Below are 26,775 nucleotides of genomic sequence, written 5' to 3' on the forward strand. Positions count from 1 at the left end.
AGCAATTAGTATAGCAAGAATCCGAATCCGAAGGCAATCAAGGCATGGAATGTAGGGCAAGGCTTAGCCAATGTTGGCACTACATGAAACTACATTAAAACAGTGAGGTATGCTTGGCCAAGGTGTAGTCACAAATATATGGTACGAGGCCAATGTAGCATACCCTACTTCCATCTCTTGAAACAATATTACGTCACCTTTGAATATAGGAAGTATGTTCCAACTTTCAAGGCATGCTTAAATATTACATATATCGATAATAAATTGATAATCGATAATAAATTGATAATCGATTAATCGGTTCATAAAGTTTGAAGTAACGTATTATCTTCCACTATGTATTATTATATAATATAAATTATTGTTTTCCTTATTAAAAACATCTCTTTTATATATCTCGAATTAGAAAGAAGTTTAAGGTTAATCATTTAGTATACAAATAACAATCTCCCGATAAAATTTGTTCCACATGTCAATCCTATAAAAATAAACTCAGCAACAGACTTGTTATTTAGATTTGTAAAAGAGTAGATATTCTTATCATTACTCTTACTTAATCACTCATGTAAAGTCAGGCCCGCGACAGATGAATGAAAATTCCGTATTGCGATACATATGATCTAAGGTCATTCACCTTACTTATCCAACATTCCAAACCATACACCATAATTTTATAATGATACACAAATGGACTTAACTTAAATGGCCTACCACACCACAAAGGAAGAAGGGTAAGTAGTAACTGATTGATTAGTTTGTATGCGTCACCAAACTACACAACAAGAGAGAGAAACAAGTGAGAGAAAGAAAAGTGTATGTGGGTAGTCTTATAAATTCCAAAGGCATTGGAGCAACACATTTTTCCAATTCAAAAACCCTTTTTTTTCATTTTTTTTGCTTTGGGTTTTTCCTCCACAATTAAAGATCCTACCTTTCTTACTCCTTCAACTGATTTCGATGAGGTAATGCATTCCTCTGAATTCCTGATAAAATTTGCTTCATTTTAGTGTATATATCAATTTATCATCACATAATTTCTGGGTTTTTGATTTAATTTGTGATTCTATGTTATATCGATCAAAAAGACTGTAACTTTGCCTTGTTGTTCATTGTTTCTTTGAATTTCTGGGTTTATTTTTCAATGTTCATTGTATTTCTGATAGGTTTGAGACCCAATAATTGAGTGTAATTTATGTGATTATTCACAAATTAATTCCCTTGAATAATTTAGAATTCTACTAGTATTAAAATTATACACATAGAAGAAAATCTATTGAATTTATACAAATAAGTTAAATTTTGTTAATGTATGTCATTAAAGTTGTTGAATTTGCTTGATTTTAAGAGTGATTATGCTGTGATATGAGCCCTATGACTGCTCCAATTTCCACTGTCGATTTTCAATAATTGTAATTGAGATCCGACCCATTTACTGAATTGCTAACAAAACCCGAAACCCTAATTCGGTTTTTTACTAGACCCAACCCCATATTTGTCGGGGATGTCCATTATACACCCGGATGTAAAATTATATACTCTCACATTTTTTAGCTCACATGCTCTGCACGTGAGCATGTGAACTTTTTTACGAGTATATGATAGGGTGTAAGGTAGATTAATAAATTCATGTTAATCTTTGGCCTTAATTGGAACCAAAGCAAATGTGGCATTGCCCCGTCTGCCCGGATTGCTTCCTTGTGTCTCAATGATGGGCCAACCACGATAATTAGCTCGAATAAGATGATTTAAGACTTTGATTTGTTGTCTATCACATGAAGATGCCTTAAACCTGCCCAAACAAACAAGAAATAACTAATTACCTGTCCAATTGACACATCATGTTAGTAGATATGTCTTCCTACTTTCAAATTTGGTCTTGAATAATGATTGATTATGATTTTTAATGTCTTAAAATTAAAATGAAGCCAAGTCTAGTCATCTTCTGTTTCATTTGATATGCTTTTTGACTAGGTGATTTTTGGATGATGGCAACTTGTTTGATTGGAAGAACATATTAATAAAATAGGTGTTTGAGATAATATTTAGACCATTTTTTGTTATGTTTGGTTTGAGTTTCAATCTTTAGTAGGCCACCACACAATTTGGACCACATAGGAGCATGGGTAGATGCATATGCTTTGTTGATTTTTGAGGTTCTCTCATTTTAGGATATTTTTTTTTTAACAAATAAATTTTGTGGGATATACAATACTCTGTACTCATTTTATAAGACAGTACATTCGATTAAAATATCTGTAAACCAAAATTATTAAAACAATACTATTCCCATTGATATTGGTTGTAGCGTCTTGTGTAGCAATGTAGTGAGATATACATGCTTCATGCTTATTCACACACTAAACTTTTTTATGACTTTACAATCGATTATAAATAGTTAATAGTATTTTGTTTGAGAAATGACGTCGTTGGCAATATTTGTACTCCGTATATAATAAGTTTTCTGTAAGTGCTGTTGGATTGTTTTATTTTAGTAACAAAGAGTTATTACTTTTATAGATGTTAGCCTCATAAATGTTTCAGCCATTACTATCTATCTCGATGCCTGTATAGAATTTCCTAGATTTTAAGTGTGGTCACAAAGAAAAGCCGAGAGGAGGAGGTATAATCTATTAGGTGTAAATTAAAGTGAGCCCTCCCTTGTTTTTTCCATCTAAGACAAACTAATATACTTGTGAAGTATATGTTTTTGTTTCAAGAACACAACCTGCTATTTAGTGACAGTTTCTTTTGTAGATTTTTATTTCATTTACATCTGCTGTTCAGGTCATAGATAACACTATTTTTGAGTGACGGTATGGTTGTATGGCTAACTAACCTGAAGTTTGTGAATATATTATCCCTTTCTTGTTTAATCAAGTTGGATTATTAAAAAAATTCTAGTGTTACCTTGGCAACATGTCAACTGTGATACTTATTTAGAGAGTAAACAAAATTATATTTTGTTGTTTAGGTATGTAGGGTAACACCACATCAGCGCTTATACTGTGATGCATAAATCCTGTTTATTTTTGTTGTAATTCTGCTCACAATTTCTCATACTTGTAATGAACCTTTACTCCTTAAGGATATGTTTGATATCATTACTTAACTGTCTACTATAGATTTATTTCTGAAAATGATGATGCTTGTTTGTATTCAATTGCTTGTTTGTGTACTGATGTACTATACTTGTTGATTTGTTGGAAACGTATCAAATAATATGAGTATTTAATGTAGGAAAACATGCACGTTGGATTAAAGTTGTTGATATGCAGCACTCTTTATTATTTTCTTTTTTTCTGTTTATTTAGATTGCCAATGTCATAAGAGTTTCGATTGAATTAAGTAGATATCTACTGTTGATTGTGCTTGATATTCTGAAGTAAGTCAATTAACACTGAGCTGACAGAACCTTCTAAATTTGCTTTGCAGGTGAACTAATCCGTATTTCAATTGAAGCAACTGTTTCATGTAGTAGCACTGAAATCCCGGTCTTTGTCCACAACATCCATCTTTTTAGCTAATCTTTTGTCAACTTTTGGAATCCCAGTTTTTCCAAAATACATAGGGAATGCTGCAAGATGTGCTTGACTTCTAAGTATTCTCGATCTAATCCCACCTTGTTTAGAGCTCTGTTTGAGCTACCATTATCAGCTATCAATAAGAATAAGCACATTGATTGCTGTTCTTTATGTTTTAAGCTTTACTTCCCCACTGTTGCCAAGAATGTCGAAGACTACCTTGTTTCTACATATGAGCTCTGCGAAGATGGCTGACTGATTTTTGGTATTGCATTACTATAGAGTAAGAATATTAGATACTGCTGTGAATAAATAATCAATCATTACTTTAGAGATGGAGCAAAACAAAGTCACCATCTTGTTGCAGAAGTATGAGCTGGGAAAGCTTCTTGGACAAGGAACATTTGCAAAGGTGTACTATGCGAGAAACATCAAAACTGGTGCAAGTGTTGCGATAAAAGTAGTTGACAAGGAGAAGGTTTTGAAGGGCGGAATGATTGAGCAAATTAAGCGGGAAATTTCGGTTATGGGACTTGTGAAGCACCCAAATGTGGTGCAGCTGTATGAAGTTATGGCCACCAAAACCAAGATCTATTTTGTCATGGAATACGTCAGAGGAGGCGAGCTGTTCAACAAGGTTGCTAAAGGCAAGCTGAAGGTGGATATTGCACGGAAGTATTTCCAACAATTAATATCAGCTGTTGATTACTGTCATAGTAGGGGTGTTTACCATCGAGATTTGAAGCCAGAAAACCTTCTGTTAGATGAAAATGAAAATCTTAAGATTACAGATTTTGGGCTGAGTGCTATCGCTGATACCAGAAAGCAAGACGGTTTGCTTCACACCACCTGTGGGACCCCTGCCTATGTTGCTCCGGATGTTATTCTCAGGAGAGGCTATGACGGAGCAAAAGCTGATATTTGGTCATGTGGAGTAATCTTGTTTGTTCTGTTGGCAGGATATCTCCCGTTCCAAGATTCTAATTTGATGGAAATGTATCGAAAGATTGGAAAGGCAGAGTTTAAATCCCCTAATTGGATTCCCTCAGATGCACGACGATTGCTCATCAAGATCTTGGATCCAAACCCCAAGACACGGATTTCAACAGCAAAGATTATGGAGAGTTCTTGGTTCCGAAAAGGGTTTGATTCTAAACTCTTAGAAGTTAGGCCTGTAGTTAATGATATGAAGCCTGATGCGCTAGATGTTGATGCTATCTTTGGGCCTTCTGAGAACCTTGAACCGAAGCAGGAAGATACCCAGCCTTGTTATAACCTGAATGCATTCGATATTATCTCCTTCTCAGAGGGGTTTGATTTATCTGGTTTATTTGAAGAGAGGAGCCAGAAAAAGGAGGTTAGATTTTCTTCCTGTCAATCTGCTTCAACAATTGTATCAAAGCTGGAGGAAGTAGCTCTGAAGTCAAAGCTAACAGTGAAGAAGAAAGATGGAGGGCTCATGAGATTTGAAGGATGTAAAGGGAGGAAAGGGGTGTTATCTTTCGATGCTGAAATATATGAGGTTACTCCTACCTTTCATATGGTGGAGCTGAAGAAACGTGGCGGGGATTCATATGAGTATCAGAAGGTTGTGAAGCAGGAGATGAGACCAGCTCTCAAGGATATTATTTGGACTTGGCAAGGTGAGTCAGAAGCACAATCTTCACCTGTGCTCCCATTGCCTTTGCCTTCTTCAGAAGAGTCCTAGATTAATGTATCTTGGCTTTAGTTCTTTCTTGGAAAGTTTCGTACTGTTGGCGTTTACATGTTTAATCCCCCTGCGTCTGTTTACTTTATAGAAATACTCTTGGTAATATGTTTTAAATACTCAAGTAACTATGTGATTCCATATTTGATGTGTAATTATGATCTGAAAGATCAAAGATTGCTTATTCTGAACTGATTCTGAAATCAATATGCACAAAAGAAGATGAACTTGAGGCGCAGTTGAGTCTTTGTCCTGTTACTACGAGCCCTATATGATACATGGTAAATCGAATGGTGCTTCGACAAATGTAGGTGTGCTTTTATTATGTAGCTCTTGCCCTCTTGGCCTCTTGGGGTGTGAATGTTTGATGCTCGATACTATAACATGGTTTTCATGGGTATGGACACCTGAAGCTTCATTTTCGCCTGTGCCTATACCTTGAAAGCCTTATTTACCACAAAGCTGATCAAGATAGAATTATGTAGTTTTTCTTGCTTTAGCATTGTCAACACATCAAACCTTGAAAACTAAGTCAAGATAATATGACAGGAGCAAAATATGAGCAAAAAATCATCAGTATAACTTGAAGTATATCAACTATGAATACGTACATTCAATCTTCGAAGCCAAATCGAGTGAATAATCATATGAAAAACATCGAATCTCTTAGGAGGATCGTTCATTACAAAATGGCGTTGTACTTGCCTCACGCCCTCCAGCATTTGCAAGTACTTTTCATAAGGTATATCCATCAATATTTTCTTCAGATTTGGAATTTCACTAACTGAAACATGGACCGAAAATGTGCTCCAATCAAGAACATCACTAAAAGGAAGGATATAACTTTGAGAGATTAAAACCGGCACACATTCAGCATAGATAGCCTCCACAATTCGAGGGCTAGCAACTTCGAATCCACTAGGGCAAAGACAGAACTTGCTTCTCTTCATCATTTCCTTATAAGAAAGTTCCTTCGGAAGCTCTTCATATACTTGCAAATCCTCATCTTTGCCCTTCCAGTGAGTAAGGAGCGCAGGCCTAATATGGCCATGCATCCGTCCTGCAAAGAATGCAAGGATGGTACGATTTGAAGGGGGTGTTCCGCGGTTTAGGCCAACAAATTCACTACTTGCTAGATTGATTTCTGGGATTGATGCATCTTTTCTTGGATTGAAATTCTCTGATGTGTTCGCGTTGCATAATGCTCGTATCGAATGGAAGTACAATATTGGATGGTACCATGTTGCTCGCGGCCCCTGCAAGTAAAACATGCTTGATTATTTTGTGTCACTGCTTAATTATCAAAGTTATGGTGATTGCAAAACATATGTACTTCAGCTCTTTTACATCAAATTTTAATACAAAGCTGAATTTTGTTGACTTTAACTTGGAAAGTGATTGTCTACTTAATTGATTTATGACTAATACATTTAATTTATATGTGCACTGTCCTAAATGTAGATGTAATGAATGTGTACAATAATTTTAAATATGTCATGTATGGTTGTCTATCATAATATTAACAACCGACAATTTATACTATGATATATAAAGACATGGTAAGATTGGTAACACTACCTCGTTTTCAATCATCTAGAGCCAATCTATCCAACCCTAGACAACATCAATCGTTACATCCATGTAACGTAATCCATCCAATTTAATATAATGATAGTGACTACGACTAAATTTGCTTCATTTTCTTAATTGATATTTACATTTGTATCTATATATCACCATAAAAATAGTCGAATAAGTGCAAAAAGTCAAAGTATGTCATGTAAATAAAGATAGAGAGAACAGTGCGAAGTTTGAAATCATACCCAATCGTGGCAAGAAAGCATGAAGTGATCGGCTCCAAGACTCCTATTCCAAAAAGGGTACTTGTGTGATATGATATCCACATAATCAAGAATTGTGCGCTCTAAAACAGCCTTGTCACGTACAATTGGATCAAAAAGATGTTCAAGTATCATAACCACACTAAAGGGAAGAAAATAAACATGAGCTTCATCTTGATCATTTGTCCTAAATTGATTGCTCTTCTCTATCAAATTCATGAAGATGCCTTCCATTGAGTATATACCTTTGCATGGACCATGATGAAATAAAGGTGGCTCCCCTTCTTCATAAATATAAATCTTGAACATCTTTTCCATTAATAAGTAGCTCCTATGAATAAGATCCATGAAGATGAAATATTCAACTTATAGATCAATACTTTAAAAAGCAAAAATCACTTTTCCATGAATTTTATATTCGACACGAGCACAATTTTCTAGAAAAAGTGAGGACCAAATGATTAAATCGAGACATCATACGGGAAGATAAGTATGAGAGAAAACAATTATGGAACGAAGAGAGTAGTACAATAATTATATGCTTCGTAGAATTTAGGATATTCGAGGTTAGATCTCCTTTCTCGATCAACACACCTATTCCAATTCGAAGTTGTAAATTGGTTACACACTATTTTATTTAAATGTTGTTAACATATATTATTACCTGATTTGGCAATGAGTAGTCAGTTCGATTCTTGGCTGTTTGTGTGAGTTGATTTGACTAGCTGATTATATGAGTCCTTCGACTAGTTGCTTATATTAATTGTTTATGTAAAAGTATTGATAAATAACTGTTACTTTGTATCTAATAGGAACTTTTTTTTTTTGAATAGATCTAATAGGAACTTCATAAGCATAGTTACTACCAGTATTAGCTTAAGCAAATTTGGTAAGGGTAGTAAATATGATTAATAAATTTGGTAAGGGTAGTAAATATGATTAATTATTTTAGGATATAAAAGTCATTTTCTCTCAACTACTAATCTACCACAAACCCCTATAAACAAAAGCTCATAAAATTAGCTTGTTTTAGCTTTTCCAAAACAAGCTTTTGGACCCAAATTCCTGTCTTTTGCCTCAAGCTTCATTTCCTGTCCCAAACCTTTACAAACCAAACAAGTTGTGAAAATACTAAGGTAATCATCTTAAAATTGTCACGCCAAGATCTTTATATAGTGATCAAAGAAATTTTGGTCACCATAAAATAGATGAAGTGATAGCATACAAGTCACATTAAAAGTGATCCCTTTAGTTTACCTTTATTTTTTGTACAAAATAAAGATAAAAAAGAGATTGTGCATTGTCATCAATCTTATGGTGATCAACCTTTCCTTGATTACCATAAAAAGTTCCACTAGTGAAATTTTTTCTATAATACAATTATTAACCAAAAGTTGATCACCATAAGGGTGATGACCTGATAGCATACAAGTCACATTTTGAAAGTGTTTTATTTTACCTTTATTTTTTCCACGAAATATTTTAATGAATTTTATTTAATCGTTTAAATCCCGAAAAATATTTGGATAATTGCTATTTATATAATAAAATATAAAGGTTAAATAAGCGGAATTATGTAGCTCTTATAAATGTTATTTCTTCATATATATATATATGTATATATATATATATATATATATATATATATATATATATATATATATATATATATATATATATATATATCATCAACTTTATGGTGATGAACTTTTCTATTGATCACCATTAAAAGATTCGGGCCTTTAATTTCATCAGCGGGTCTTTTCATAGTGATCAACTAAAAATTCAACCGGGATCTTTCTAATTTCTATGCTAATAAATTTTGAAAAATTTGCAAATTGCAGCCATTTAAAGTTTGTATTTTGCAAATTGCAGTCATTTAAATTTTTTTTTTGCAAATTGCAACTCAAAAGTTCATATAAATTGTAAATTGATCATCATAACGATGATTATGTGGCAACATAAAATCCATAAACTGATATACGAAATGGTAAAAGTGGCTCCCTTGTATTTTACTTTTATTTTCCATTTTTCTTTACAAATAAATCTTTTGAATGGATTTCATATTATTTTTAAACCGCTTGTTTTGTGTGCGGCTGAGTTATCCTGTATCCTCGACGGAGTAATTCTTATGATACTGATTAAGTAATTTCTCACCGCGATCAAGTAACCCTATAACACTAACGAATTTATTCCTGTAACAATGACCGAGTAACTCCGATAACACTTGCGAAGTAACTCTCATTATGGTTGACCACACTGTATAGCGAGTGGCCGGCCAAGTGGCCCATACATAAGAATTTGTGATTTTCGAATTCCAATAATATTATGACAATTTTTTATTTTTATTTTTTGGGGGGGGGGGAATATTTATTTTAAAAAAGGAAAATGATAAATAAATTAACATTAATTACACCAATTTACGCGTAATTTTATTATAAATTCCCAACTTAATTCCATTTTAGGTAGTATATTTAATGTTTATGTATATCCCTAACCCTAAGATATGGAGTAGTACGTGCCCTATGTGGGGAAAGTGAACAAGTTCAAGTGATTTATGAGAAGTAAGGGTCAAATGCAGCACATGGCATTAATTGCTGCATAAATCAGGTGTTGTCGGCCTAAATAAATTTCTAATCGTCAATATTGACAAACATTAATTATTCTTGAATTCCGAACTCCAAGTTTCAATGCAAATGAAATTAAGATATTCTGTCTTCAAGCAATTATCTTCAAGCGCTTTCAAATAAAAAAGCAATTATCTTCAAGCAATTGTTTAATTTTTTTTAGATGAATGAAATAAAAGTTTATATTACTAAGGAGTAAATTAAATGAAAAACAACCCCTACATATTTATTTAATTTTATATGAATGAATGAAAAGTTTATAATACCCCATATTAGTAAAAATTTATGCTAAATGTAAAAATAGTACTCCATCGTATATGTTTTATAAACTCAATTTAATTTAATTTTATGTTTAACGAGCTTATGTTAAGAAATTGAACTAGTACTCGTACCTTTTAAAGGAGAAAGCATTCTTGTATATGTTGACATGAGGTTGTACATCATCATCTTCAAGAGAAATAATATTGGAAGTGTTACTTTCAAAAGCTTGTTTAATCAAAATTCTTGCTCTTGTAAGATCTTCTTCCATATTTTCTACCTTTTCATCTTTCTTTCTTCCAATTAATACTTTATCAATCTCATCACGCAATTTCTTCATCGTTCTTTGCCTTTTCTCCTCCTAAAACAACATTGTAAAATATAAATTAACAATTAAAGTAATGCAAGAAAATAAATTTTTTAAATATAAAAAATTGAACTAAAATTAAGGGGGAAAAGGGCAATTTTAAATGTAATATATCATCATTTGATACATAAATTATATCCTAGAGAATAATCATATGATACACAAAATTAATAAAAGATTATATTATAAATTGAAAGTATACTAATTAAAGTGATTTATTTTAGAAAAAGACAAGAAGCACTACATGTATACAAGATTGTGGAGAACAAAGAATCTTATTTTTGCAACTTTTAAGGATACAACTTTTTTTTTCCAAGGAAAACCTTTTAAGAATTCAACTTTAAGAAACATAAATATATTCGAGATAATCAAGTATTTACAAAATATCATAAAAATATGATATACTTCCAAAGAATATAATTAATTATATTAAGGTTCAACTTGAAGAAATCTAAATATATTCGAGATAATTAAGTATTTACAAAATATCGACAACATATGACATGAAAATGAACTTACGGATTTTGATAGAGTGGAAGAATTGTGAATAACGGCAAGAGAATGCACCAAAGAATCAAACGACAATGAGGAAGTAACTCCATGATGGATAACAATATTATTTTGAGTTGAATTTGTATTTGTTGTAGGCCAAAACCAAGAAGATGGTGCAAAATAGAAGAAATTTGAAAAAGAATTTGAACTTTTTGATTGAAAAATGATAGCAACTAATGATAAAATGGCTAATATTGAAATAAAGATATGTAAATGTTTGGTGTAAAATGAACTCATTATAGTTTTCCTAGCATTACTCGGGCTTTCTCATTTTATTGCTCTATTAAAAGACTATTGATAGAATTTGTACGATTAAATAAGAGCCATTGTAATTAATTAATTATAACTTTAGTAATGGTAATTAATTAATTATTATTAGTAACAATGGTAAGAAGGTTTTGACTGTTCGATTGGATCTACTTTAATTTCCTGACAATTAATTAAGACTCTTTTTTTGGAAGGAAATAAAATAAATGTAGTATGTACTTTGATTTTTGGGGAAAGGAAGTCATAAAAGAGGTAGACAAAAACTTGTCGGTTGAACTTCCTTCGAGAATAGTTTAGACACTAGTATAGTGCCCGTGCAATGTACGGTTTACAAATCAAATTATTAAACCCGTAGGAAAAATAAAAATAAAAACAAAGGTAATTCATTTACTATTGAAGGACTTGGTTACTAATGGCCAATAAAAAAAAATTAAAGGAACGTTTTTTGAATAGTATTTTATGTTATTTGAATTTCTTTTTATTTTTTATAATGTTATTTTATTAATTGAAAAATAATTGAATAATACTCCACATAGCTATATAAGAAGTGGACTAATTTATTTAAATCTCCCGTTGAGAAAAAACTAAAATTTTCTAATCATACCATCCGCATCAGTAGCTACAATCAACCTAATATATACATGTTTTATTTACCCATCGCACTCATTAAATCTATAGACACAATAATAACCTTATATTTGACCTACCAGAACATATATTTTCCTAAGTTAACCATTGTGCCAAAAACTATATATTATATAATAGTCACATATATAACCAACAGATTAAATATAGTATACAACACAAATACTTCGTATATAGGTATGGATACTGATAATTTTATATAAATAAAATATACGAAATATATATTACTAAGATTTATCCCTACCTTAATTATAAAAAGTTTAACAAAACTCTTATAATAGTGCATGGACATTTATATATCTAAAAATGTTCTTTTTACATATAATTTCCGCCATTTAATTTTAAAAGCCTTAAAATTATCTCTTGAATTCGCTAAATTGATTTAAAAGGTTATGTTTTCAATATTTAAAGTCATTTACTATTTTCATTTCCTTTTGTTTTAATTTTTCTATTTAGAATTTATAAGACTATTAGGTTTCAAGATCGAAGTCAATATCTTTTTACCGTACAATCACTAAATTAAAGTCGCTCAACTAAAGTTTTGGGCATTGCATATAGCTACACAACATCCAACACATTTATGATTACATGCAAATAATATTAATAAAACTACACATTCGATATAAGTTATTAAACAATTTAACTATATATACATTTTAATAGGTTTATATCTTTCATATTGACAAAAATATACAAATGTTATTATTATATTTTGAAAAAAAAATTAGACTTTGGAGTTTTGTTTACGATAGATAAAGGATAAGTTAATTCCTGTCATATATGCATTGAGTTTTGGGTATTTTATCCGGTTCACCCTTTGGGCTAATCCAGATTTGAGAATCGGTTCTAGGTTATTAGGTTTCATTCCCCTTCCGATTGTTGTTGCAGGGGAGCGAACACAGGTCTCCCTACCTAGCGTAGTCTCAATCACCACTACACCAACAACCAATTGGTGTAGTGGTGATTGAGACTACACTTGATATGGAGGACACATGTTATAAATATTTCCAGTATATTATATACATATACTTTTTTATATTATAAAAAATATTATATACACATACTATTATAGTTAAAAGTATTATTATGTATAAAACAACATAAATTATTGCACATGATTGTTGTATATCTAGTATAGTACATGAGCAATGCATGATTTTTAAATCATAATGTTAGTTTTTCTAAAAAAAATTCATAAGTAATAGCATTGTTTATTACAATTTAAAACACGAGTAATAGTTACAATTTATATCTATCCCTTTTCCGTCAAATGTCTATTTCAATTTAACTTTTATTCTTCTTGTTTAGATTGGTTATTGGTTCTTTTTTTAAAAAAAAAAAAAAAATTTATGCAAGAAAAACAAAAGGTCATTGTAAAACACATTGTATAGAAAATGAAAGGCCGATTAAAATTAAATTTATGTTCAAGATTATGTATTTTTTTTCTAAGACAACATTTCGACTCAGCATTCAGTAGTTGTCAAGGAGTACAACAAACAATAAAAGTAATTTTTACACTATTTTGTATCTTTATCAAAAACTTTTGTATTCATCTGATTACTTGAATTGAATTTAGGATAACTTGTAGACTATTTTAGGTAACTTTTATCAATAAAGCATAAATAACTTTCATTCATTACAGGGTAGCTTTTATAATAGGTGCACAATATTTTATTGTACATCTGATTTTTTTTTAAAATGTTTGTATTGATTTCATAATTGACGTCAAACTAAATTCTATCGATTTTATTTAATTTTCATAAAAAAAAACAATATTAGCCTTTCAAAATACGAAATATTTATTTCCTTAATTATGCCAATTTAATCATATTATTTCAAATTAATTATTATTCTTCAACTTACTATAAATAAAGATTGGAAAGACTTTATGGATTATTTGTAGTATTGGAAAGTATATATTTATTATATAAAAAATTAAATCAATATTTATGTTAGGAAATCATGAAAATCTTACGCATGTATAGAAACTTGCTTTTATTGTTTGAAGTTTAACAAAAAAAAACTATGCTTGAATATGTAAACAGTAATTATATAGATATATTTTATACATAAGATAAGCCAATGAGAGAGTGACATTTGTCATCCTCACATTGAGGCGCTTGTCTTTTAGTATAATATATAGATAGATTGACAAATTTTTTATGTTCTCATTTAGTAGCCGATAATCAAGGGTAATAACAAAGGAAAATGCTATACTGCATTAAATTTACACTTAAAAATCGTAAAAAGTTAAGAAATTATAAAAATATAAATACTAATCACACTAATTTAAGCGTGTTTTTGCCATAAATTTCTAATTTTATACTCCATTTTCAAGAGTGTATTTAATGCTTATTTCTAGCCCTTAGGGCTACATATAGCATTATCCAGTAACAAAATGATTGGATTTTTATGTTAAGGTAAGGTGACTAGGGTCGGGTTCAATGTGAATAATCGGATTAAGTGTAACTCAGGTTTAAATTATCTTAAATCATTGTGCTCATGCAAGTCAAAATTTGTATTGAATCACTTTCAAATCGGATTTAATTTTAACACCTCTAATGTCAACGCCAAAGATCTATGCACGTCAGTGTTGGACTGCAGGACTGGTGCATCTACACATATATGCTCAATAAATGCCTGAACCTCGACAAGCCATGCTAGATTGCAAGATTTGTGCTTCCACGCAATTGTTGGTTAACGCTAGATGTTGCAATGCACAACGCTGAAGGTTGCACTAATTCGTGTAGTACTCGTATATATGTTTATGTAATGACTACAAGTATAGTGATCTTGATTAATCATCGATAATAATGAACGTGCTTGCATATTGTAGCGTATCATGTTAACTTCTGTTATCTAAACATCCCAAATCATTGAAAAACCAAAACGAGACAGATGAATCGTCTCACAGATTATAATTACAATTAAGCAGAAGATAATTTAGTATGATCTAATCTAGTATGATGCCAGGACTCGTAAAATGATTGCACGATAAGCAGCCCCCTACCCATAGCTGCCTTAACGAGGGCTAAGCTATGCTTTGCCCACCACCTGATTAGCATACGACATTACTCTGATAAGATCCCAAGTTGAAGAGCATATCTGAGCATAGTCTAGTAGTAGACTATAAGGACCATGGTTAATTCCCGGTTCGTAGCCTTGGTGTACAACTATTAAACAAGCTGCGACTCTTAAGGTAATCTGACTCTAAAGTCCGAACACCAATCGAAACAAGTGAGCATCTGAGCTTCGTTTTCTTTCAAGAAGGGTAGTCAGTCATAAACTAATTTCTTTGCTAAATTGATGTCAAGTGATTTTACTCAATACTCAATAAGAAGAAATGTAGAAAAGGGGGGACTCAAGCTCTTTTACGTTGGAATTTATGATTCCAAGAGCTTATGTTATCTTTGGGTCTTTCAGATATCAGCCTAAAACATACCCACATGACAAACTAAAACAAAAGCTAATAATTAAGGTGGGGAATCATTGTCCAATACCGCTATCGATATGATGAGAATGGAACTGCATCATTTAGCAACTCATAGGCACCAACCGAGGAGGCTATATGTGAACGAATTGCTAGACCTATGCATACTCATCGGCCCGATATCAAATTAGTTACAAATCAGGGACCTTGATGCATAAGAACCCGCTATCTAACTATCTCAAAATAAAATGAAGCGAGAGCCAAAATTGACAACAAGATAAAAGAACAGATAGGAACTTCCCTGCTCATAGACATGGAGTATAAACCATTGAACATGGGAAGGGGCCAAAAGTAGTGATCTTACCAACATTTTTTTTTTTTCCGCGGATGCACTAAAAGCATGCATGCCCTTTTTGTATTCCTAACCCATTGCTAATGTAAGTAAACATAGGTCACCCTTAGGAGAAGGATGATACAATGCTTACAGTGTATCTGAAGCGCCCTCAAAAAGAGGCTGGCAGCCTCGTCAAGAACATGTATAATAAAAAGTACCCTCATAAGTTTTCCTCTCATTTTTTTTTTCTTTCTATTCCTTTATGTTCTTTTTGCTTTTTCTACCTTTCATTCAAATGACCAAAGTGAATGTACATTAGGGGGAGAGTATAAGCCACCAAAAGGAGATTTGACAATAGATGGGTTTGTAACACCTTCTCCGATGCCCTGAACAGACCATTCATTCCTGCTACAAGGAAAAATTAACATTGTCATTAGACAACCACTCGAAAGCAAGCGATGTAAAACAAGAGAGAATGAGCATAGCAAACAACAATAAAATATCATGTCTTATGTCAGTCATAACTGCTTGCAGTCTATATAAAGGCATCCAACCAGTATTCTGCAAGCCCAAGAGATTTTTTTGGGCAACGTTTCGTTTCTTCCCCTTCTTTTGCTAGAGACCAGGGGTGCAGATCTGTCATGAGGTTGATGTCTAAAAAAGTTCAAACACCAATCTTGTTTAAAATTCCTAAAGGGAAAGCTGAAGTAACCTCAGCAGTTGGTTAAATTATGCCAGACAGTAACCAGTACTCCTAAAATTTTGGATTACTTAGCAATAGAATGGTTGAACCACATGCACTGTCAAGCACATCCCTACAGAATAATTTAAGTATGATAACCAAAACTGCATATGACTCGTGCTTGTCCACTTAATAACACATCTCAGTAGTATAAGAAAGCACCACTTAGCCCCCATAAAGGCCAATTAAAAACTAAGCACAAACAAAGCAGACTAAGTAGCAGGTCAGCAACCCCGTAAAGTTCTTAAAACACCGATCGATTAAGGTATAATGATCAGTTCTCCAAGAGCTGATTTCACGAGCAGAAAAAACTGATTAACCAAAAGAGTCTTCAATATACAAATGTCCGACTTTGGTTTACAAAAATCTTAATCAAATATCTAGCGGCAATAAGTCATACATATACTATTTACTTGCCTTCAAATCAATATTCTGGGTTGAACAGGCTCTAAATCATTAAAATATTAAAGCAAGGAAAACACTGCCCATGTGAAATAGTATGGATACTAAAACGTAGACTTCATTTAACCCCTCCCTTTCTCTTCAAGGCCCTAGGCAAGAGCCTCATTAACGGCATGGGGACAAAGGTTACTTGGTTAGGTATGTTTAAAGTTTAAAGAAGAAAAGTAACAAGCAGCTATTACTAATAGGCACTAATAATGTAAGTCCAAAAATAATTACATAAACATGAAAAGATAAGGCATCTTTCAGATAACTGATAAATATATTTCAGTCTTTGATGCTGCCAATAATAGTTAAAATCAAATTTTTATTTTCCTTTTGGTAGCTAATACTAATAGCCACTAATAATGTAAGTCCAAAATAATTTCTTGCATTTTTCTTAATGTAAATGTCCCAAAACTTTTTTACATTTTGGGGTAATAAACACCTGGTCATGTTCCCACAATACCCTGATGGGCACAATCTCAATTGTACTTTTCCTACATAATATTATAACTCCCACTTTCAATTTTAAATACTAGTACTTCAACTATCAAATCCTATATTCTAGCCTTGTAATGTAGCAACCTACTGTGAAACCCAGCAAGGGCCGCAGGGAGGAAGTTATAATTTTTAAATTAGATAATATATTAATATGTAATCCCTCAGTACCAAATTTTGTTCTCCACTTCCCGTCTTGGTTCATCTCAAACTTTTCTCAAGATTGGATAGTACTGAAATTAGCAACCTTAACATTCTATAAGAAAGGAGGTGCAAAATAGGGGATTTAGAGCAGAGTTGTGACTCATGGTGAGGCTTGTATTGTTAACATTAATTTAATTTAAGACAATAGGACAAACAATAGTCATCAATCATATGGATAATACAGCATTGATACTAGATCCATATAATGGCTACCCATATGAGGCTCTGAGCAGTTTAAAGCAATATCGCTACTGAGAGCTGGCATCCCCAACATCAAATATCAGGTAGTCACTCAGGTAAATGGCCCAAGCAGGAAGAAAAATCGAATAGCAGTTAAAACAGCTCGGGATTTCCAAACACAGATAAAAGAGTGACTTTCATAGGTATCCTTTGCTATCCCACAATTTATAGTTTTAACAATCAGAGCAAAGAAAAATTCATTTGGTATCTTCAGAGAAAACACAATTTTCTTGTTAACAAGTCCAATCAGGAAGAGATCAAAGAGGGAGGGAGAGTAAAGGATCTTTGCTTTACAAAAAGAGGTGAAAACGGAAATCAAAGGAAACAAAAAGGAAGAGCAAATTCATCCTACCCATTAGTTATTTAGTTTAATTTTGAAGGAAGGTTACACACCTACATTGCTTTTCCTTCTGCTTCATCAGCTTTAACTCATACTGTACATAACAATACAAAAAATGAAGGACATCTTTGCAACACCTAAATCGCAAAATTATTTCTGCTCTCAACCACCATTTCCTTGTAATCAGTCCCAACCATCTCCACGAACTCCACTCTCACCTCCTTACCAATAACCAAACCAAACTGTAACCACAACCTCTTTTCCCTCCTAGCCTCCCATACCCCTCCTAGTCCCCTCATTTCTCATAACCTTTACTTACTACACAACAACCGCTTTTCCCTCATAGCCTCCCATTCCCTTCCTAGTCTCCCCATTCTCATATCCTGAACCTATTACACAAGGCAATTCCAAATAGAAGGTTGGTGTGTTATCGACAATTCCATACTTCTTTCCCCTAAAACAAATTAAGCGAATGGGAGGCTGGGCTGAGTTGGTTGAAAGCTTTGACCTTCAAAATAGAGCACATGTCATGGCCTTCACCAACCTCTTGACGTCCAAATTGAAGGGAGAAAGAAGATAAGCCTAATTTAGGAAATAATCAAATAATTGATGAAAGCATGATCATATGTCTCTGCTCAAACATTTTGTCCCTTTAAAAAAGATTTTATATATATTTAAGGTAGGTTTTGGAGCTTGCATTCATTTTAAGTAGGTAAGAAGATTTTACTCATATATATCATAATTTAAATTTCACATTTTTTATTTTTGAATTTCTTCTAAAGTACAATTTATTTGTTATATGAAAAATGTGGGTTGAAAATTTTCAAATACCTTATATGGTAGCCATATTTAAGAAATTGATCACCATACTCTTTTGACTGTCCAAAATTTTGGAGTAGAGTGTTGTCAAACACTAGATCGACACGACACCCAAATCTCACTCGGGTTAGCATATCTTATAAACAACCAACCCCCACTATCTTGATTTTTTATATTCACCTTTAATCAATCGAGCTCCAAAATAATATTACTGTGTTCAATTAATCAAGATTGGAAGGCTACAAGAATCCCGCAAAATGGAGGAAGAGCAACTTGGTCCCGATCTATAAAAACAACGGAGACACTCAAGATTATTCTAACTATCGAGGGATCAAGCTTATGAGCCACACTATAAAGTTGTGGGAAAGAGTAATCGAACATAGGTTAAGGGCATTCACAAGCATTTCGGATCACCAATTTGGTTTTATGCCTAGGAGATCTAATATGGAAGCAATCCATTTGATAAGACAAATAATAGAGTTTTATAGGGTAAAGAAGAAAGATTTTCATATGGTCTTTATTGATTTAGAGAAGGCATATGACAAGGTGTTAAGAGAGGTACTTTGGTGGCCAATGTTAAACAAAGGTATCCCACGAAGGTACGTGGACCTGGTTAAGGATATGTATCGGGATATGTCAACAAATGTGAGGACATGAGGAGGGTTGACAAAAGATTTCTCAATTACAATCACATTGCATCAAGCGTTAAGTCCTTTTCTTTTGGCAACGGTTCTAGATGATTCAAGATGAGGTTCCATGGTGTATGTTGTTTGCGAATGATATCGTTTTGGTGGATGAAACTAAAGATGGGGTAAATGCCAAATTGGAGCAATGAAGGCAAAGGTTGGAATCTATATGGTTTAAGCTAAATGGGAGTAAGACTGAATACTTAGTATGTAGCTTTGGTACTCGGCGATGATGTGGTGAGTTTGGATGGAGAAGACTTCACCATGCGTGAATGTTTTAAATATCTTGGGTCAATCATCCAGAAAATGGTGACATTGATCAAGACATGGCCCACAAGATTAAAACAGAGTGGCTTATGTGGAGAGCGGCATGGGAGTGTTATGTGACCAAAGCATTTCCTTACATTGAAGGGGAATATCTATAGGATTTCCATTGGACCGATACAGAATGTTAGGCTTCTAAGAAGGAGCACATTAAAAAGATGGAGATTACGGAAATGTGCATATTAAAGTGGATGTGCAGCAACACTCTAAGAGATAGAATAAAAAATGAGGTTATTTGCAAGAAAGTGGGGGTGGCAACCATTACAGAAAAACTAAGGGAAATCGCTTGCATTAGTTTGGACATGTAAGACGGAGACCGGGTGCACAAGTACGAAGATTGGAAAAGTGGGACCATGGAGGGGTTAAACGAGAAAGAGGGGGACCAAAAATGACTTGGTTGGAAGGAGTTACGAAGGATATGAAGTACATGGATTTGCATGAGGATGAGGCATTGGATTGGGATGGAGGAGGAAGATTTTTGTCGATGACTACACGGAATAATCACTTTTGGTTCATGTAGTTGACCTCACCTATGGGATTAAGGCTGTGATTGATGGATATTGTGTTCACCTTTGTAAAAACTTGAGCAAAAGGCAAATGGCAAATAGGAAATTTAATTGGGGACAAAAGGAGTACTTATTATTACTTGTAGATATCATGCAACAAAAACTAAGAACCAGGATATCAACTATAACTCATCATACCGTCAGGGCTACGTGAAGCAAGCATACCATTTACAAGGCAGATAGCTAGCTGCACAACTGGTCATCATGAGCTAAGACGTAGAAGGGACCAAGAAGCATGGGTCGAATATGGATACCAATATAACTACTCACAGCATTCATTCAAAGCACTATAGTCATGGAAACTTCTCAATGTCTGCTGTACAATTCTCCTATAAATCCCCTCCAACCCAACATAGATGGAAAGAGAGGACTGTTACAAAGGCAACACATTATACAATTGTAAGGAACCACCTTTAATGTAGTGCTATATCCTTACGCTAGATTAATGTAGTGCTATACAACAGAAGTTCGTAATTGCCTCCCCCCTCAACCCCCCCCCCCCCACCCCCAACTAGCACTCTAACAGAGTAACAGGTACATGGTACAAGTCTAGAGCATCACAGGACTCACTCATTGTGAACAGCAAAGTCATAGGCTTCAACAAAAAGTTATATTTAAATCCTTTACTTTACAAGATGAGGCAACAAGAAACAAGGGAAAAAAACGATACAGCTAATAAGGATTCAAAATTCCAATATATATCAAGAAATTTATCATATTGATTTAAAAATATATATCTTATCTTCATTCTAAATAACATAAATTATATAATAAAATAGTAAGGATACAAATAATAACAAAAATAACAAGGAAATTTTAAAATAAATAAATAAATTTGTACAAAATCAGGAGCACCATAAAATAAGTAAATAAATTTGTTAAAGGAGATATTGGTCCCATCCTGGCATTCCTGGGCCTAAATGTACCTACCCATGAGAAAAGCTATCCAATGGTTTTTGAAATGTTTGATGTGGTATTACCGTATTATAGTTTCAGTTGCATTATAAAAATTAAAACAAAAAATAAAAAATAAAAACTTAAAAATAAATAAATAAATAAATATAAAAATATAAAAAATAAAATAAAAACTGAATTGTGAAGGAATGCAGTATTAAAAACTGTTGGGAAGCTAGTTGGTTTAAAATGCAACTTGCTAGTGCAAAAGTAGATATTAGAAGGATAAAATCAGTAGAGTGGAAAATTTTTCCCTGTTTACAGAGAAAAAATCTAAGTAGTAAATAAAAGTTCAAGTAATTTTTCCTTGTCACTTGATTCGTTGATTTCCTACTACTCCCTTTGTTCCTTTTAAGTAGCAACCAAGTGAAGTGGCATGTTTAAGAAAATAAAGACTCGAGAGAGAGGGGGGGAGGAGGTAGGAGAATTCATGAGATTATGTGAATAAAGTACACCTTATGCGGTAATTTTATAGGTTCAAAGTTACCTAGAAAGGCTTAGTTGCAAGTTTGCAAATGATACAACATTTCCATGAAAGGGAAATATTGCAAATAAAAGAAAATAGAGAATGTATAAGATACCTAGTTTAAATCAACATTTATTGCCTTTCCAGATTGACTTCCATATCAGGCACTGTCTAGAGATTTCAGACAAACTAGCATCAGAGAAATTATGGAAAAAACCCCATCCTTTTTTTACCATCGGCAAAATTAATGATTCATGACAAACTCCACCAAGGCTAACAAAGATCCACAATTTTATTTTATTTTTTTATTTTTTTTTTTGGCTGCTCCAAGACATTATCCTTAGCAATGGAGGTGAGTTTCAACAGCAAATGAAATGATTTACAGAAATCCACAAACGTAGTTGCTACAAAAAACATGGTCATAGTTGTACTGTCTGAAATGTTGCATTTGAAATGTCAAGAGTGAATTAGTCATATAGGAAGTGTTTGGTTCAATTTGTTACAAAACACATGGTCATCTAATTTCATGTCCTTCATGACAACCTGCAACCACAATGTATATAAAACCAACAGATGTGATTCATGTCATTCATCCAAAGACTACATATGGTAATTCTTTGGATATTTAAAGTCAGATGTATGCACTTCACGGTTTCAACTCTCTAGGAACTTGCATACTCAGCCAACAGGCCCCAGAAAATATAGTAACCCAGCATTAGTTATGGCCCAAAATAGAGATTAAAACCACCAATTAAAAGACAAAGGAGTAAGGCAATTGTTTTTATACGTAGAAGACAACGCAGCAGGTCCTAGCATGTGTCTAGATTATAAGTTAAGTGATCCAGGTAGCAACAGAACATAAAGTATCAATAAATAAATAAGCTGATTCACATAACAGAATCAAGACATGCAATTTGTCATCCATTTTCCAGCAACTAAATATCAAATAGTAAAAGAAAAAATTGCATATTAGATGCATAAAGATGGTAACTTACTTGGACCAGCTCACTGTGGATGGATCAAGACCATTGGCAGCAGCCCTGCTAGGACTCCCAAACAAAAGTTTGCTCTCGGAAGCTTCCTCTGTAGGACTAACAGGAAGATTGAGTTCACTGCTACACAGCGGTGGATAAAAAGCCTTCTGCATCCATTGATCTTGATCATAAGAGCTGGAACCAGAGACACCAAAGGCACTATAGCTTTGAGCATTTCCCATGGTGGCCTTCTGAGGTGAATGTGTTCCTGAAGCAATATGGCTCTCATTTGTAAACAAAGAAGCCATGGTCTTCTGAGGTGATTGATGCATCAGGTCTTCACTGTTAAGTCTGCTTCGCTCTAGAGGTGAAATCCAACTGGCAGAACCACCAACCAAGCTTAACCCATCGGGACCAAGTGGAGAAGAATTCCACATATGCCATGTTCCCTTATCATTGATATTATCATTCATGTCAGCAGCTGGAAAAAAGTGCATATCAAGGCCCCTTGGACTACTAGAGAAGTGGCTATGGTTATTTGGCTTTTCATCAGCAACTCGCAGTCGCGACAATGGAGATTCGATTGGAGAAGGCCTGGTGACATCCAAAGGAGTGGAAACATTTATCATAGGACATGAATTACCGATTCCATCTTTTACAAAACTATTGCCACGGTCTAGCTGAAAATTATCAAGTGATTCTGAAACAGGGCCAAGAAGTGATACAGGATCGGGTTCATAACACGGGTCCTCAAAATGCTCTGGCTCTTCCGTGAAAAAATCATGAGACATGTCCGAAACACTAGGAAAAAATGGATCCTTTGCAACAGGTGGGCTACAATTATTAGTCAGGGGCCCTCTTGAAAAGGCAGGCAGCATAAATGGAGATGGCAAATTAATTGGGTTATCATAAAGCGGTGTAGAGGATACTGAGCAAGGTAGCTGAGAACTTTGACTAACTTGAGACTTTGCAGAGTTTGCACTTGGTCTGCTAATTACATTAGGATGGGAGGGAGGAGCTTGAGTAAATAATTGCTGCCATGACTTTGGTTGTGTCTTATGTTGTATATCTGAAGAGACCTGAAGCACAGGCAGATTAAGCTTATCAACAGACCGACTATAAATATCAACACACATAAAGTTCCTATACCTTGATAAAAAGAATGTATAGGGTATGATGTCAACTAAAGAAGAACAGCATTCCCTCCCAACCCTAAACCTAATAAAGAGAAAAAGGAATAACCAACATATCAGCAAACAAATAACCATGACTTACAGGGCGACTATGGCTCTTATCGTCTGCATTCATATTAGCTCTCCCAGGTAGACGCTCTGGCGGAAGAAAATCACGTTTGCTGTTTGAAACTAAGGAATTTTCAACAGAACTATTGGGCTTCATTTCTTTGGAAGCAGGAACATGAGATGGGGCAGCTTTGCCAAAAAAACTACTGCCAGTAAGTGCCTTTGAAGAAGACAAGAAAGTACCTCTCACACGGTCAAAATATCTAGCACCAACATACACTCGGCTAAAACTGTTTGTAGAATTACCTTTTGCTCCATAACCTGCTTCAGTGTTCTGACCCTTCACACCATCTACACCAGACTTCGGCGACTCATGTTTTCTTTCAGTATCCCGTTTCCGATCATTTTCCTTCCCCGATTTCTTTTCCAACTCATCCACATCAGAGTTGCTTTTACTAGATCCTTTGTCTTTTTCCTTTCTTCGCTCCTGCCGCCTTTTCTCAGCTTCCTTCCTACTATCTTTCTCCCTCAATGAGCAGGTTCCTTTAGCACGATTTTCAGCTTCTATCTTTTCATCTCGCAACTTCCTGCGCTCCTCAACCAATCTTGCCACCTCCTCCCTTTGCTTTCTTTCTTCCTCCTCCAAGAGTTCTCTTTCTATTCTAGCTTGCCTCTTCTCTTCAGCTTTCCTACGAGCTTTCTCACCCCTGCTCTCCTGTCCTGTGCTGCCATTCTCACCCTTTTTGGACATCCCCCCTCCATGATCACCATCTGACGAAGAATCCTCTGAAGAACTAATCCTAAAAAGCTTCCTACAAAGCCATCTTATACTCAGCAAAAACGAAGTCAAGAGTTTGCAACTGAAAAGGTAAACACCCGAATAAGACTTCTCAGCGAGGCAAGATTCACTTCTTCCATACAATCCAACACCATTTTTCCGGGACGGAAAAGAAGCCTTAACTGAAAAAGAGCCATTCACCGCCCAACTCCCATTCTCTACCCATTCTTGACTACAGAGCGAGACATTATCCGACCAGGGCTTCCCATTCAATATCTTCCCACCTTTACCAAGCAATTCCTTAAGAATTCCAGAATTCGAAATACCAGGCGGAACAGGCAAGTCAAGAACCGGTCTTTTTGATATATGCCCACAATACGAACACATAAATTTCCCCCCACCGGGATTCTGATCCCTATAAGGTGTCAAGCAGTTTCTACACTTCCTAGTAGCAGTTTTCTTCAGCTTTTGCAGCTCCAATGCCTCATTCCTCTTCCTCTCCCTCAACCGGGCATTCCTCCTAACCCGCCAAGCCGACAACTGTGGCATCAAAACCTCATACCAGAACAAAGTAACCAACAACACAAACACACAGGCCAATCTCGGGGACGTAATCTCGAACCTAAAAGCGGGCGGTAGTAGCTGAGACAAAGCCCATAGGCCGATAAGCGGAATAACTAACCAAGGCAGCATAGTAGCAACCCTGCGCGACCACTTCTGAATCACACAGAACATACACATTATCCCCCTTAACCTACACCTATCTTTCCCACAATTGTATCCAGCGATATAAACCCTAACAACAAGAAATTCAATAATCCAAGCTTCTTATCCAAATCCCTCAAAAATTCAAACTTCTTCCGTTTTACAAAATTAACAGCTTACTAACCCTAATTCATCAATACCCTTTTCCGCATTTAACACGCAAGATCAAAGAAACCCCCAATCACACGGCAATCATAAAAAAAATTCCCAAAAATTTTTAATTGATTGATTAATCGCAATACCTTGGGTTTTCAATCGAGCTGTGAATTTCTCTGGCACCCATTAAAATTAAAAACCCAATTAAAAAAATAGAGTTAAAATTAATAAATAAAAATGGTTGAAAAAAGAGGGAAAACTTACGAATTGATGAAGATAACAGCGCCTAAGATTGAAAGTTGCTGAATTTGATGAAACGTTTCGATTGTTTGGAATGTGAGAAATGTTGCAGAAAGAAAGAGAGAGAAGAAGAAGAAGGTGAGCAAGCGAGTTGAGGCTGAGTCTACTCGGATGATAAGGGGCAGCTACGGCGTTTGCTTTGCTCGTCTATCGGTATTTTTCTTTTTTTTTTTGTTCGATTTGGTTTTTCTAAGGAAAAAGGTAGTGTAACCCAAACAGATAAGTCGATATGTTCATATGATATGACCAGCAGGTTTTTTTTTTTTAATTTTTTTTTATTAATATAAATATTATAAAAATTAAAAATTGGAATAGAATTTAATTAGGGAAATCTATATCTATATCAATATCAATATCTATGAATTAGAAAGTCGTTTAAAGTAAATTTATGTGTCACATGGAGCATATAAACATAAAAGCTTATAACTTTAAATACTAGATGTTATACGATTTTAAAATTTTAAAATTATGTCATACATTTATACGGATTGGAGTATCTCTTCTATTTGGTGGACACGATTGCAGATAAACAAATTTGAACATTAATATCTTTAATTAGGAAAATTAGTTAGAAAAAACATTTTAAATGCCTCATTTCACAAACAAAAAAAAAACCCTTTTAAGCGATTCTTTGCTAAAAAAAACCACCACGATCACTTTTTGTTTTGGAAAATTTAATTCTAATAATCCAACCGGATCTTTTTTTAATAATCCGACCTTTTGATTATTCTACAATAATCCCACCTTTACACCCCATTCTATTCTATTAGGCCAACCCAATTATCAAC

General features: G+C 34.0%; 3 protein-coding genes across 5 annotated transcripts; 1 reads left to right on the forward strand and 2 right to left on the reverse strand.

The window, feature by feature from the left end:
• Positions 1–642: 642 nt before the first annotated feature.
• Positions 643–5,372, forward strand: LOC110690643 (CBL-interacting protein kinase 2-like). Of its 2 annotated transcripts, none has more exons than XM_021867494.1 (2): positions 643–962; positions 3,433–5,372. In XM_021867494.1, exon 2 carries the CDS (start codon positions 3,856–3,858, stop codon positions 5,227–5,229), a length of 1,374 nt encoding a protein of 457 aa, XP_021723186.1. In that variant the 5' UTR covers positions 643–962; positions 3,433–3,855; the 3' UTR covers positions 5,230–5,372. The 2 variants fall into 2 exon arrangements, with proteins under 2 accessions (XP_021723186.1, XP_021723187.1); XM_021867495.1 differs by lacking the exon at positions 643–962 and adding an exon at positions 2,260–2,463.
• LOC110690642 (probable glycosyltransferase At3g07620) lies at positions 5,282–11,157 on the reverse strand. The gene is made up of 4 exons (XM_021867493.1): positions 10,842–11,157; positions 10,090–10,316; positions 7,053–7,401; positions 5,282–6,485 (listed from the first exon to the last, which is right to left on the reverse strand). The coding sequence occupies exons 1-4, from the start codon at positions 11,109–11,111 to the stop codon at positions 5,823–5,825; spliced, it is 1,509 nt and encodes a 502-aa protein (XP_021723185.1). The 5' UTR covers positions 11,112–11,157; the 3' UTR covers positions 5,282–5,822.
• A 4,335-nt stretch (positions 11,158–15,492) lies between these two features.
• LOC110690645 lies at positions 15,493–26,290 on the reverse strand. 2 transcript variants are annotated; one of them, XM_021867497.1, is made up of 4 exons: positions 25,952–26,290; positions 24,083–25,863; positions 22,829–23,886; positions 15,493–15,955 (listed from the first exon to the last, which is right to left on the reverse strand). In XM_021867497.1, the coding sequence occupies exons 2-4, from the start codon at positions 25,565–25,567 to the stop codon at positions 15,838–15,840; spliced, it is 2,661 nt and encodes an 886-aa protein (XP_021723189.1). In that variant the 5' UTR covers positions 25,568–25,863; positions 25,952–26,290; the 3' UTR covers positions 15,493–15,837. The 2 variants fall into 2 exon arrangements, with proteins under 2 accessions (XP_021723189.1, XP_021723188.1); XM_021867496.1 differs by having other exon boundaries at positions 15,493–15,958.
• Between the last annotated feature and the right edge of the window lie 485 nt (positions 26,291–26,775).

Source organism: Chenopodium quinoa, unplaced genomic scaffold, assembly GCF_001683475.1.
Source record: "Chenopodium quinoa cultivar QQ74 unplaced genomic scaffold, ASM168347v1, whole genome shotgun sequence".
In the NCBI taxonomy this organism is placed as follows: domain Eukaryota; kingdom Viridiplantae; phylum Streptophyta; class Magnoliopsida; order Caryophyllales; family Amaranthaceae; genus Chenopodium; species Chenopodium quinoa.

Excerpts from the sequence above, each read along its gene's own strand:
- LOC110690643 (XM_021867494.1), top strand. The coding sequence starts at position 3,856 with ATGGAGCAAAACAAAGTCACCATCTTGTTGCAGAAGTATGAGCTGGGA.
- LOC110690642 (XM_021867493.1), bottom strand. The coding sequence starts at position 11,111 with ATGAGTTCATTTTACACCAAACATTTACATATCTTTATTTCAATATTA. Across the intron at positions 7,402-10,089 it reads AATGCTTTCTCCTTTAAAAG|GAGCTACTTATTAATGGAAA; the intron begins GTACGAGTACTA and ends TCTTATTCATAG. Across the intron at positions 6,486-7,052 it reads TGCTTTCTTGCCACGATTGG|GGGCCGCGAGCAACATGGTA; the intron begins GTATGATTTCAA and ends TTTTACTTGCAG.
- LOC110690645 (XM_021867496.1), bottom strand. The coding sequence starts at position 25,567 with ATGTGTATGTTCTGTGTGATTCAGAAGTGGTCGCGCAGGGTTGCTACT. Across the intron at positions 23,887-24,082 it reads ATAAGAGCCATAGTCGCCCT|GTCTCTTCAGATATACAACA; the intron begins GTAAGTCATGGT and ends CCTGTGCTTCAG. Across the intron at positions 15,959-22,828 it reads TCCACAGTGAGCTGGTCCAA|CAGGAATGAATGGTCTGTTC; the intron begins GTAAGTTACCAT and ends TTTTCCTTGTAG.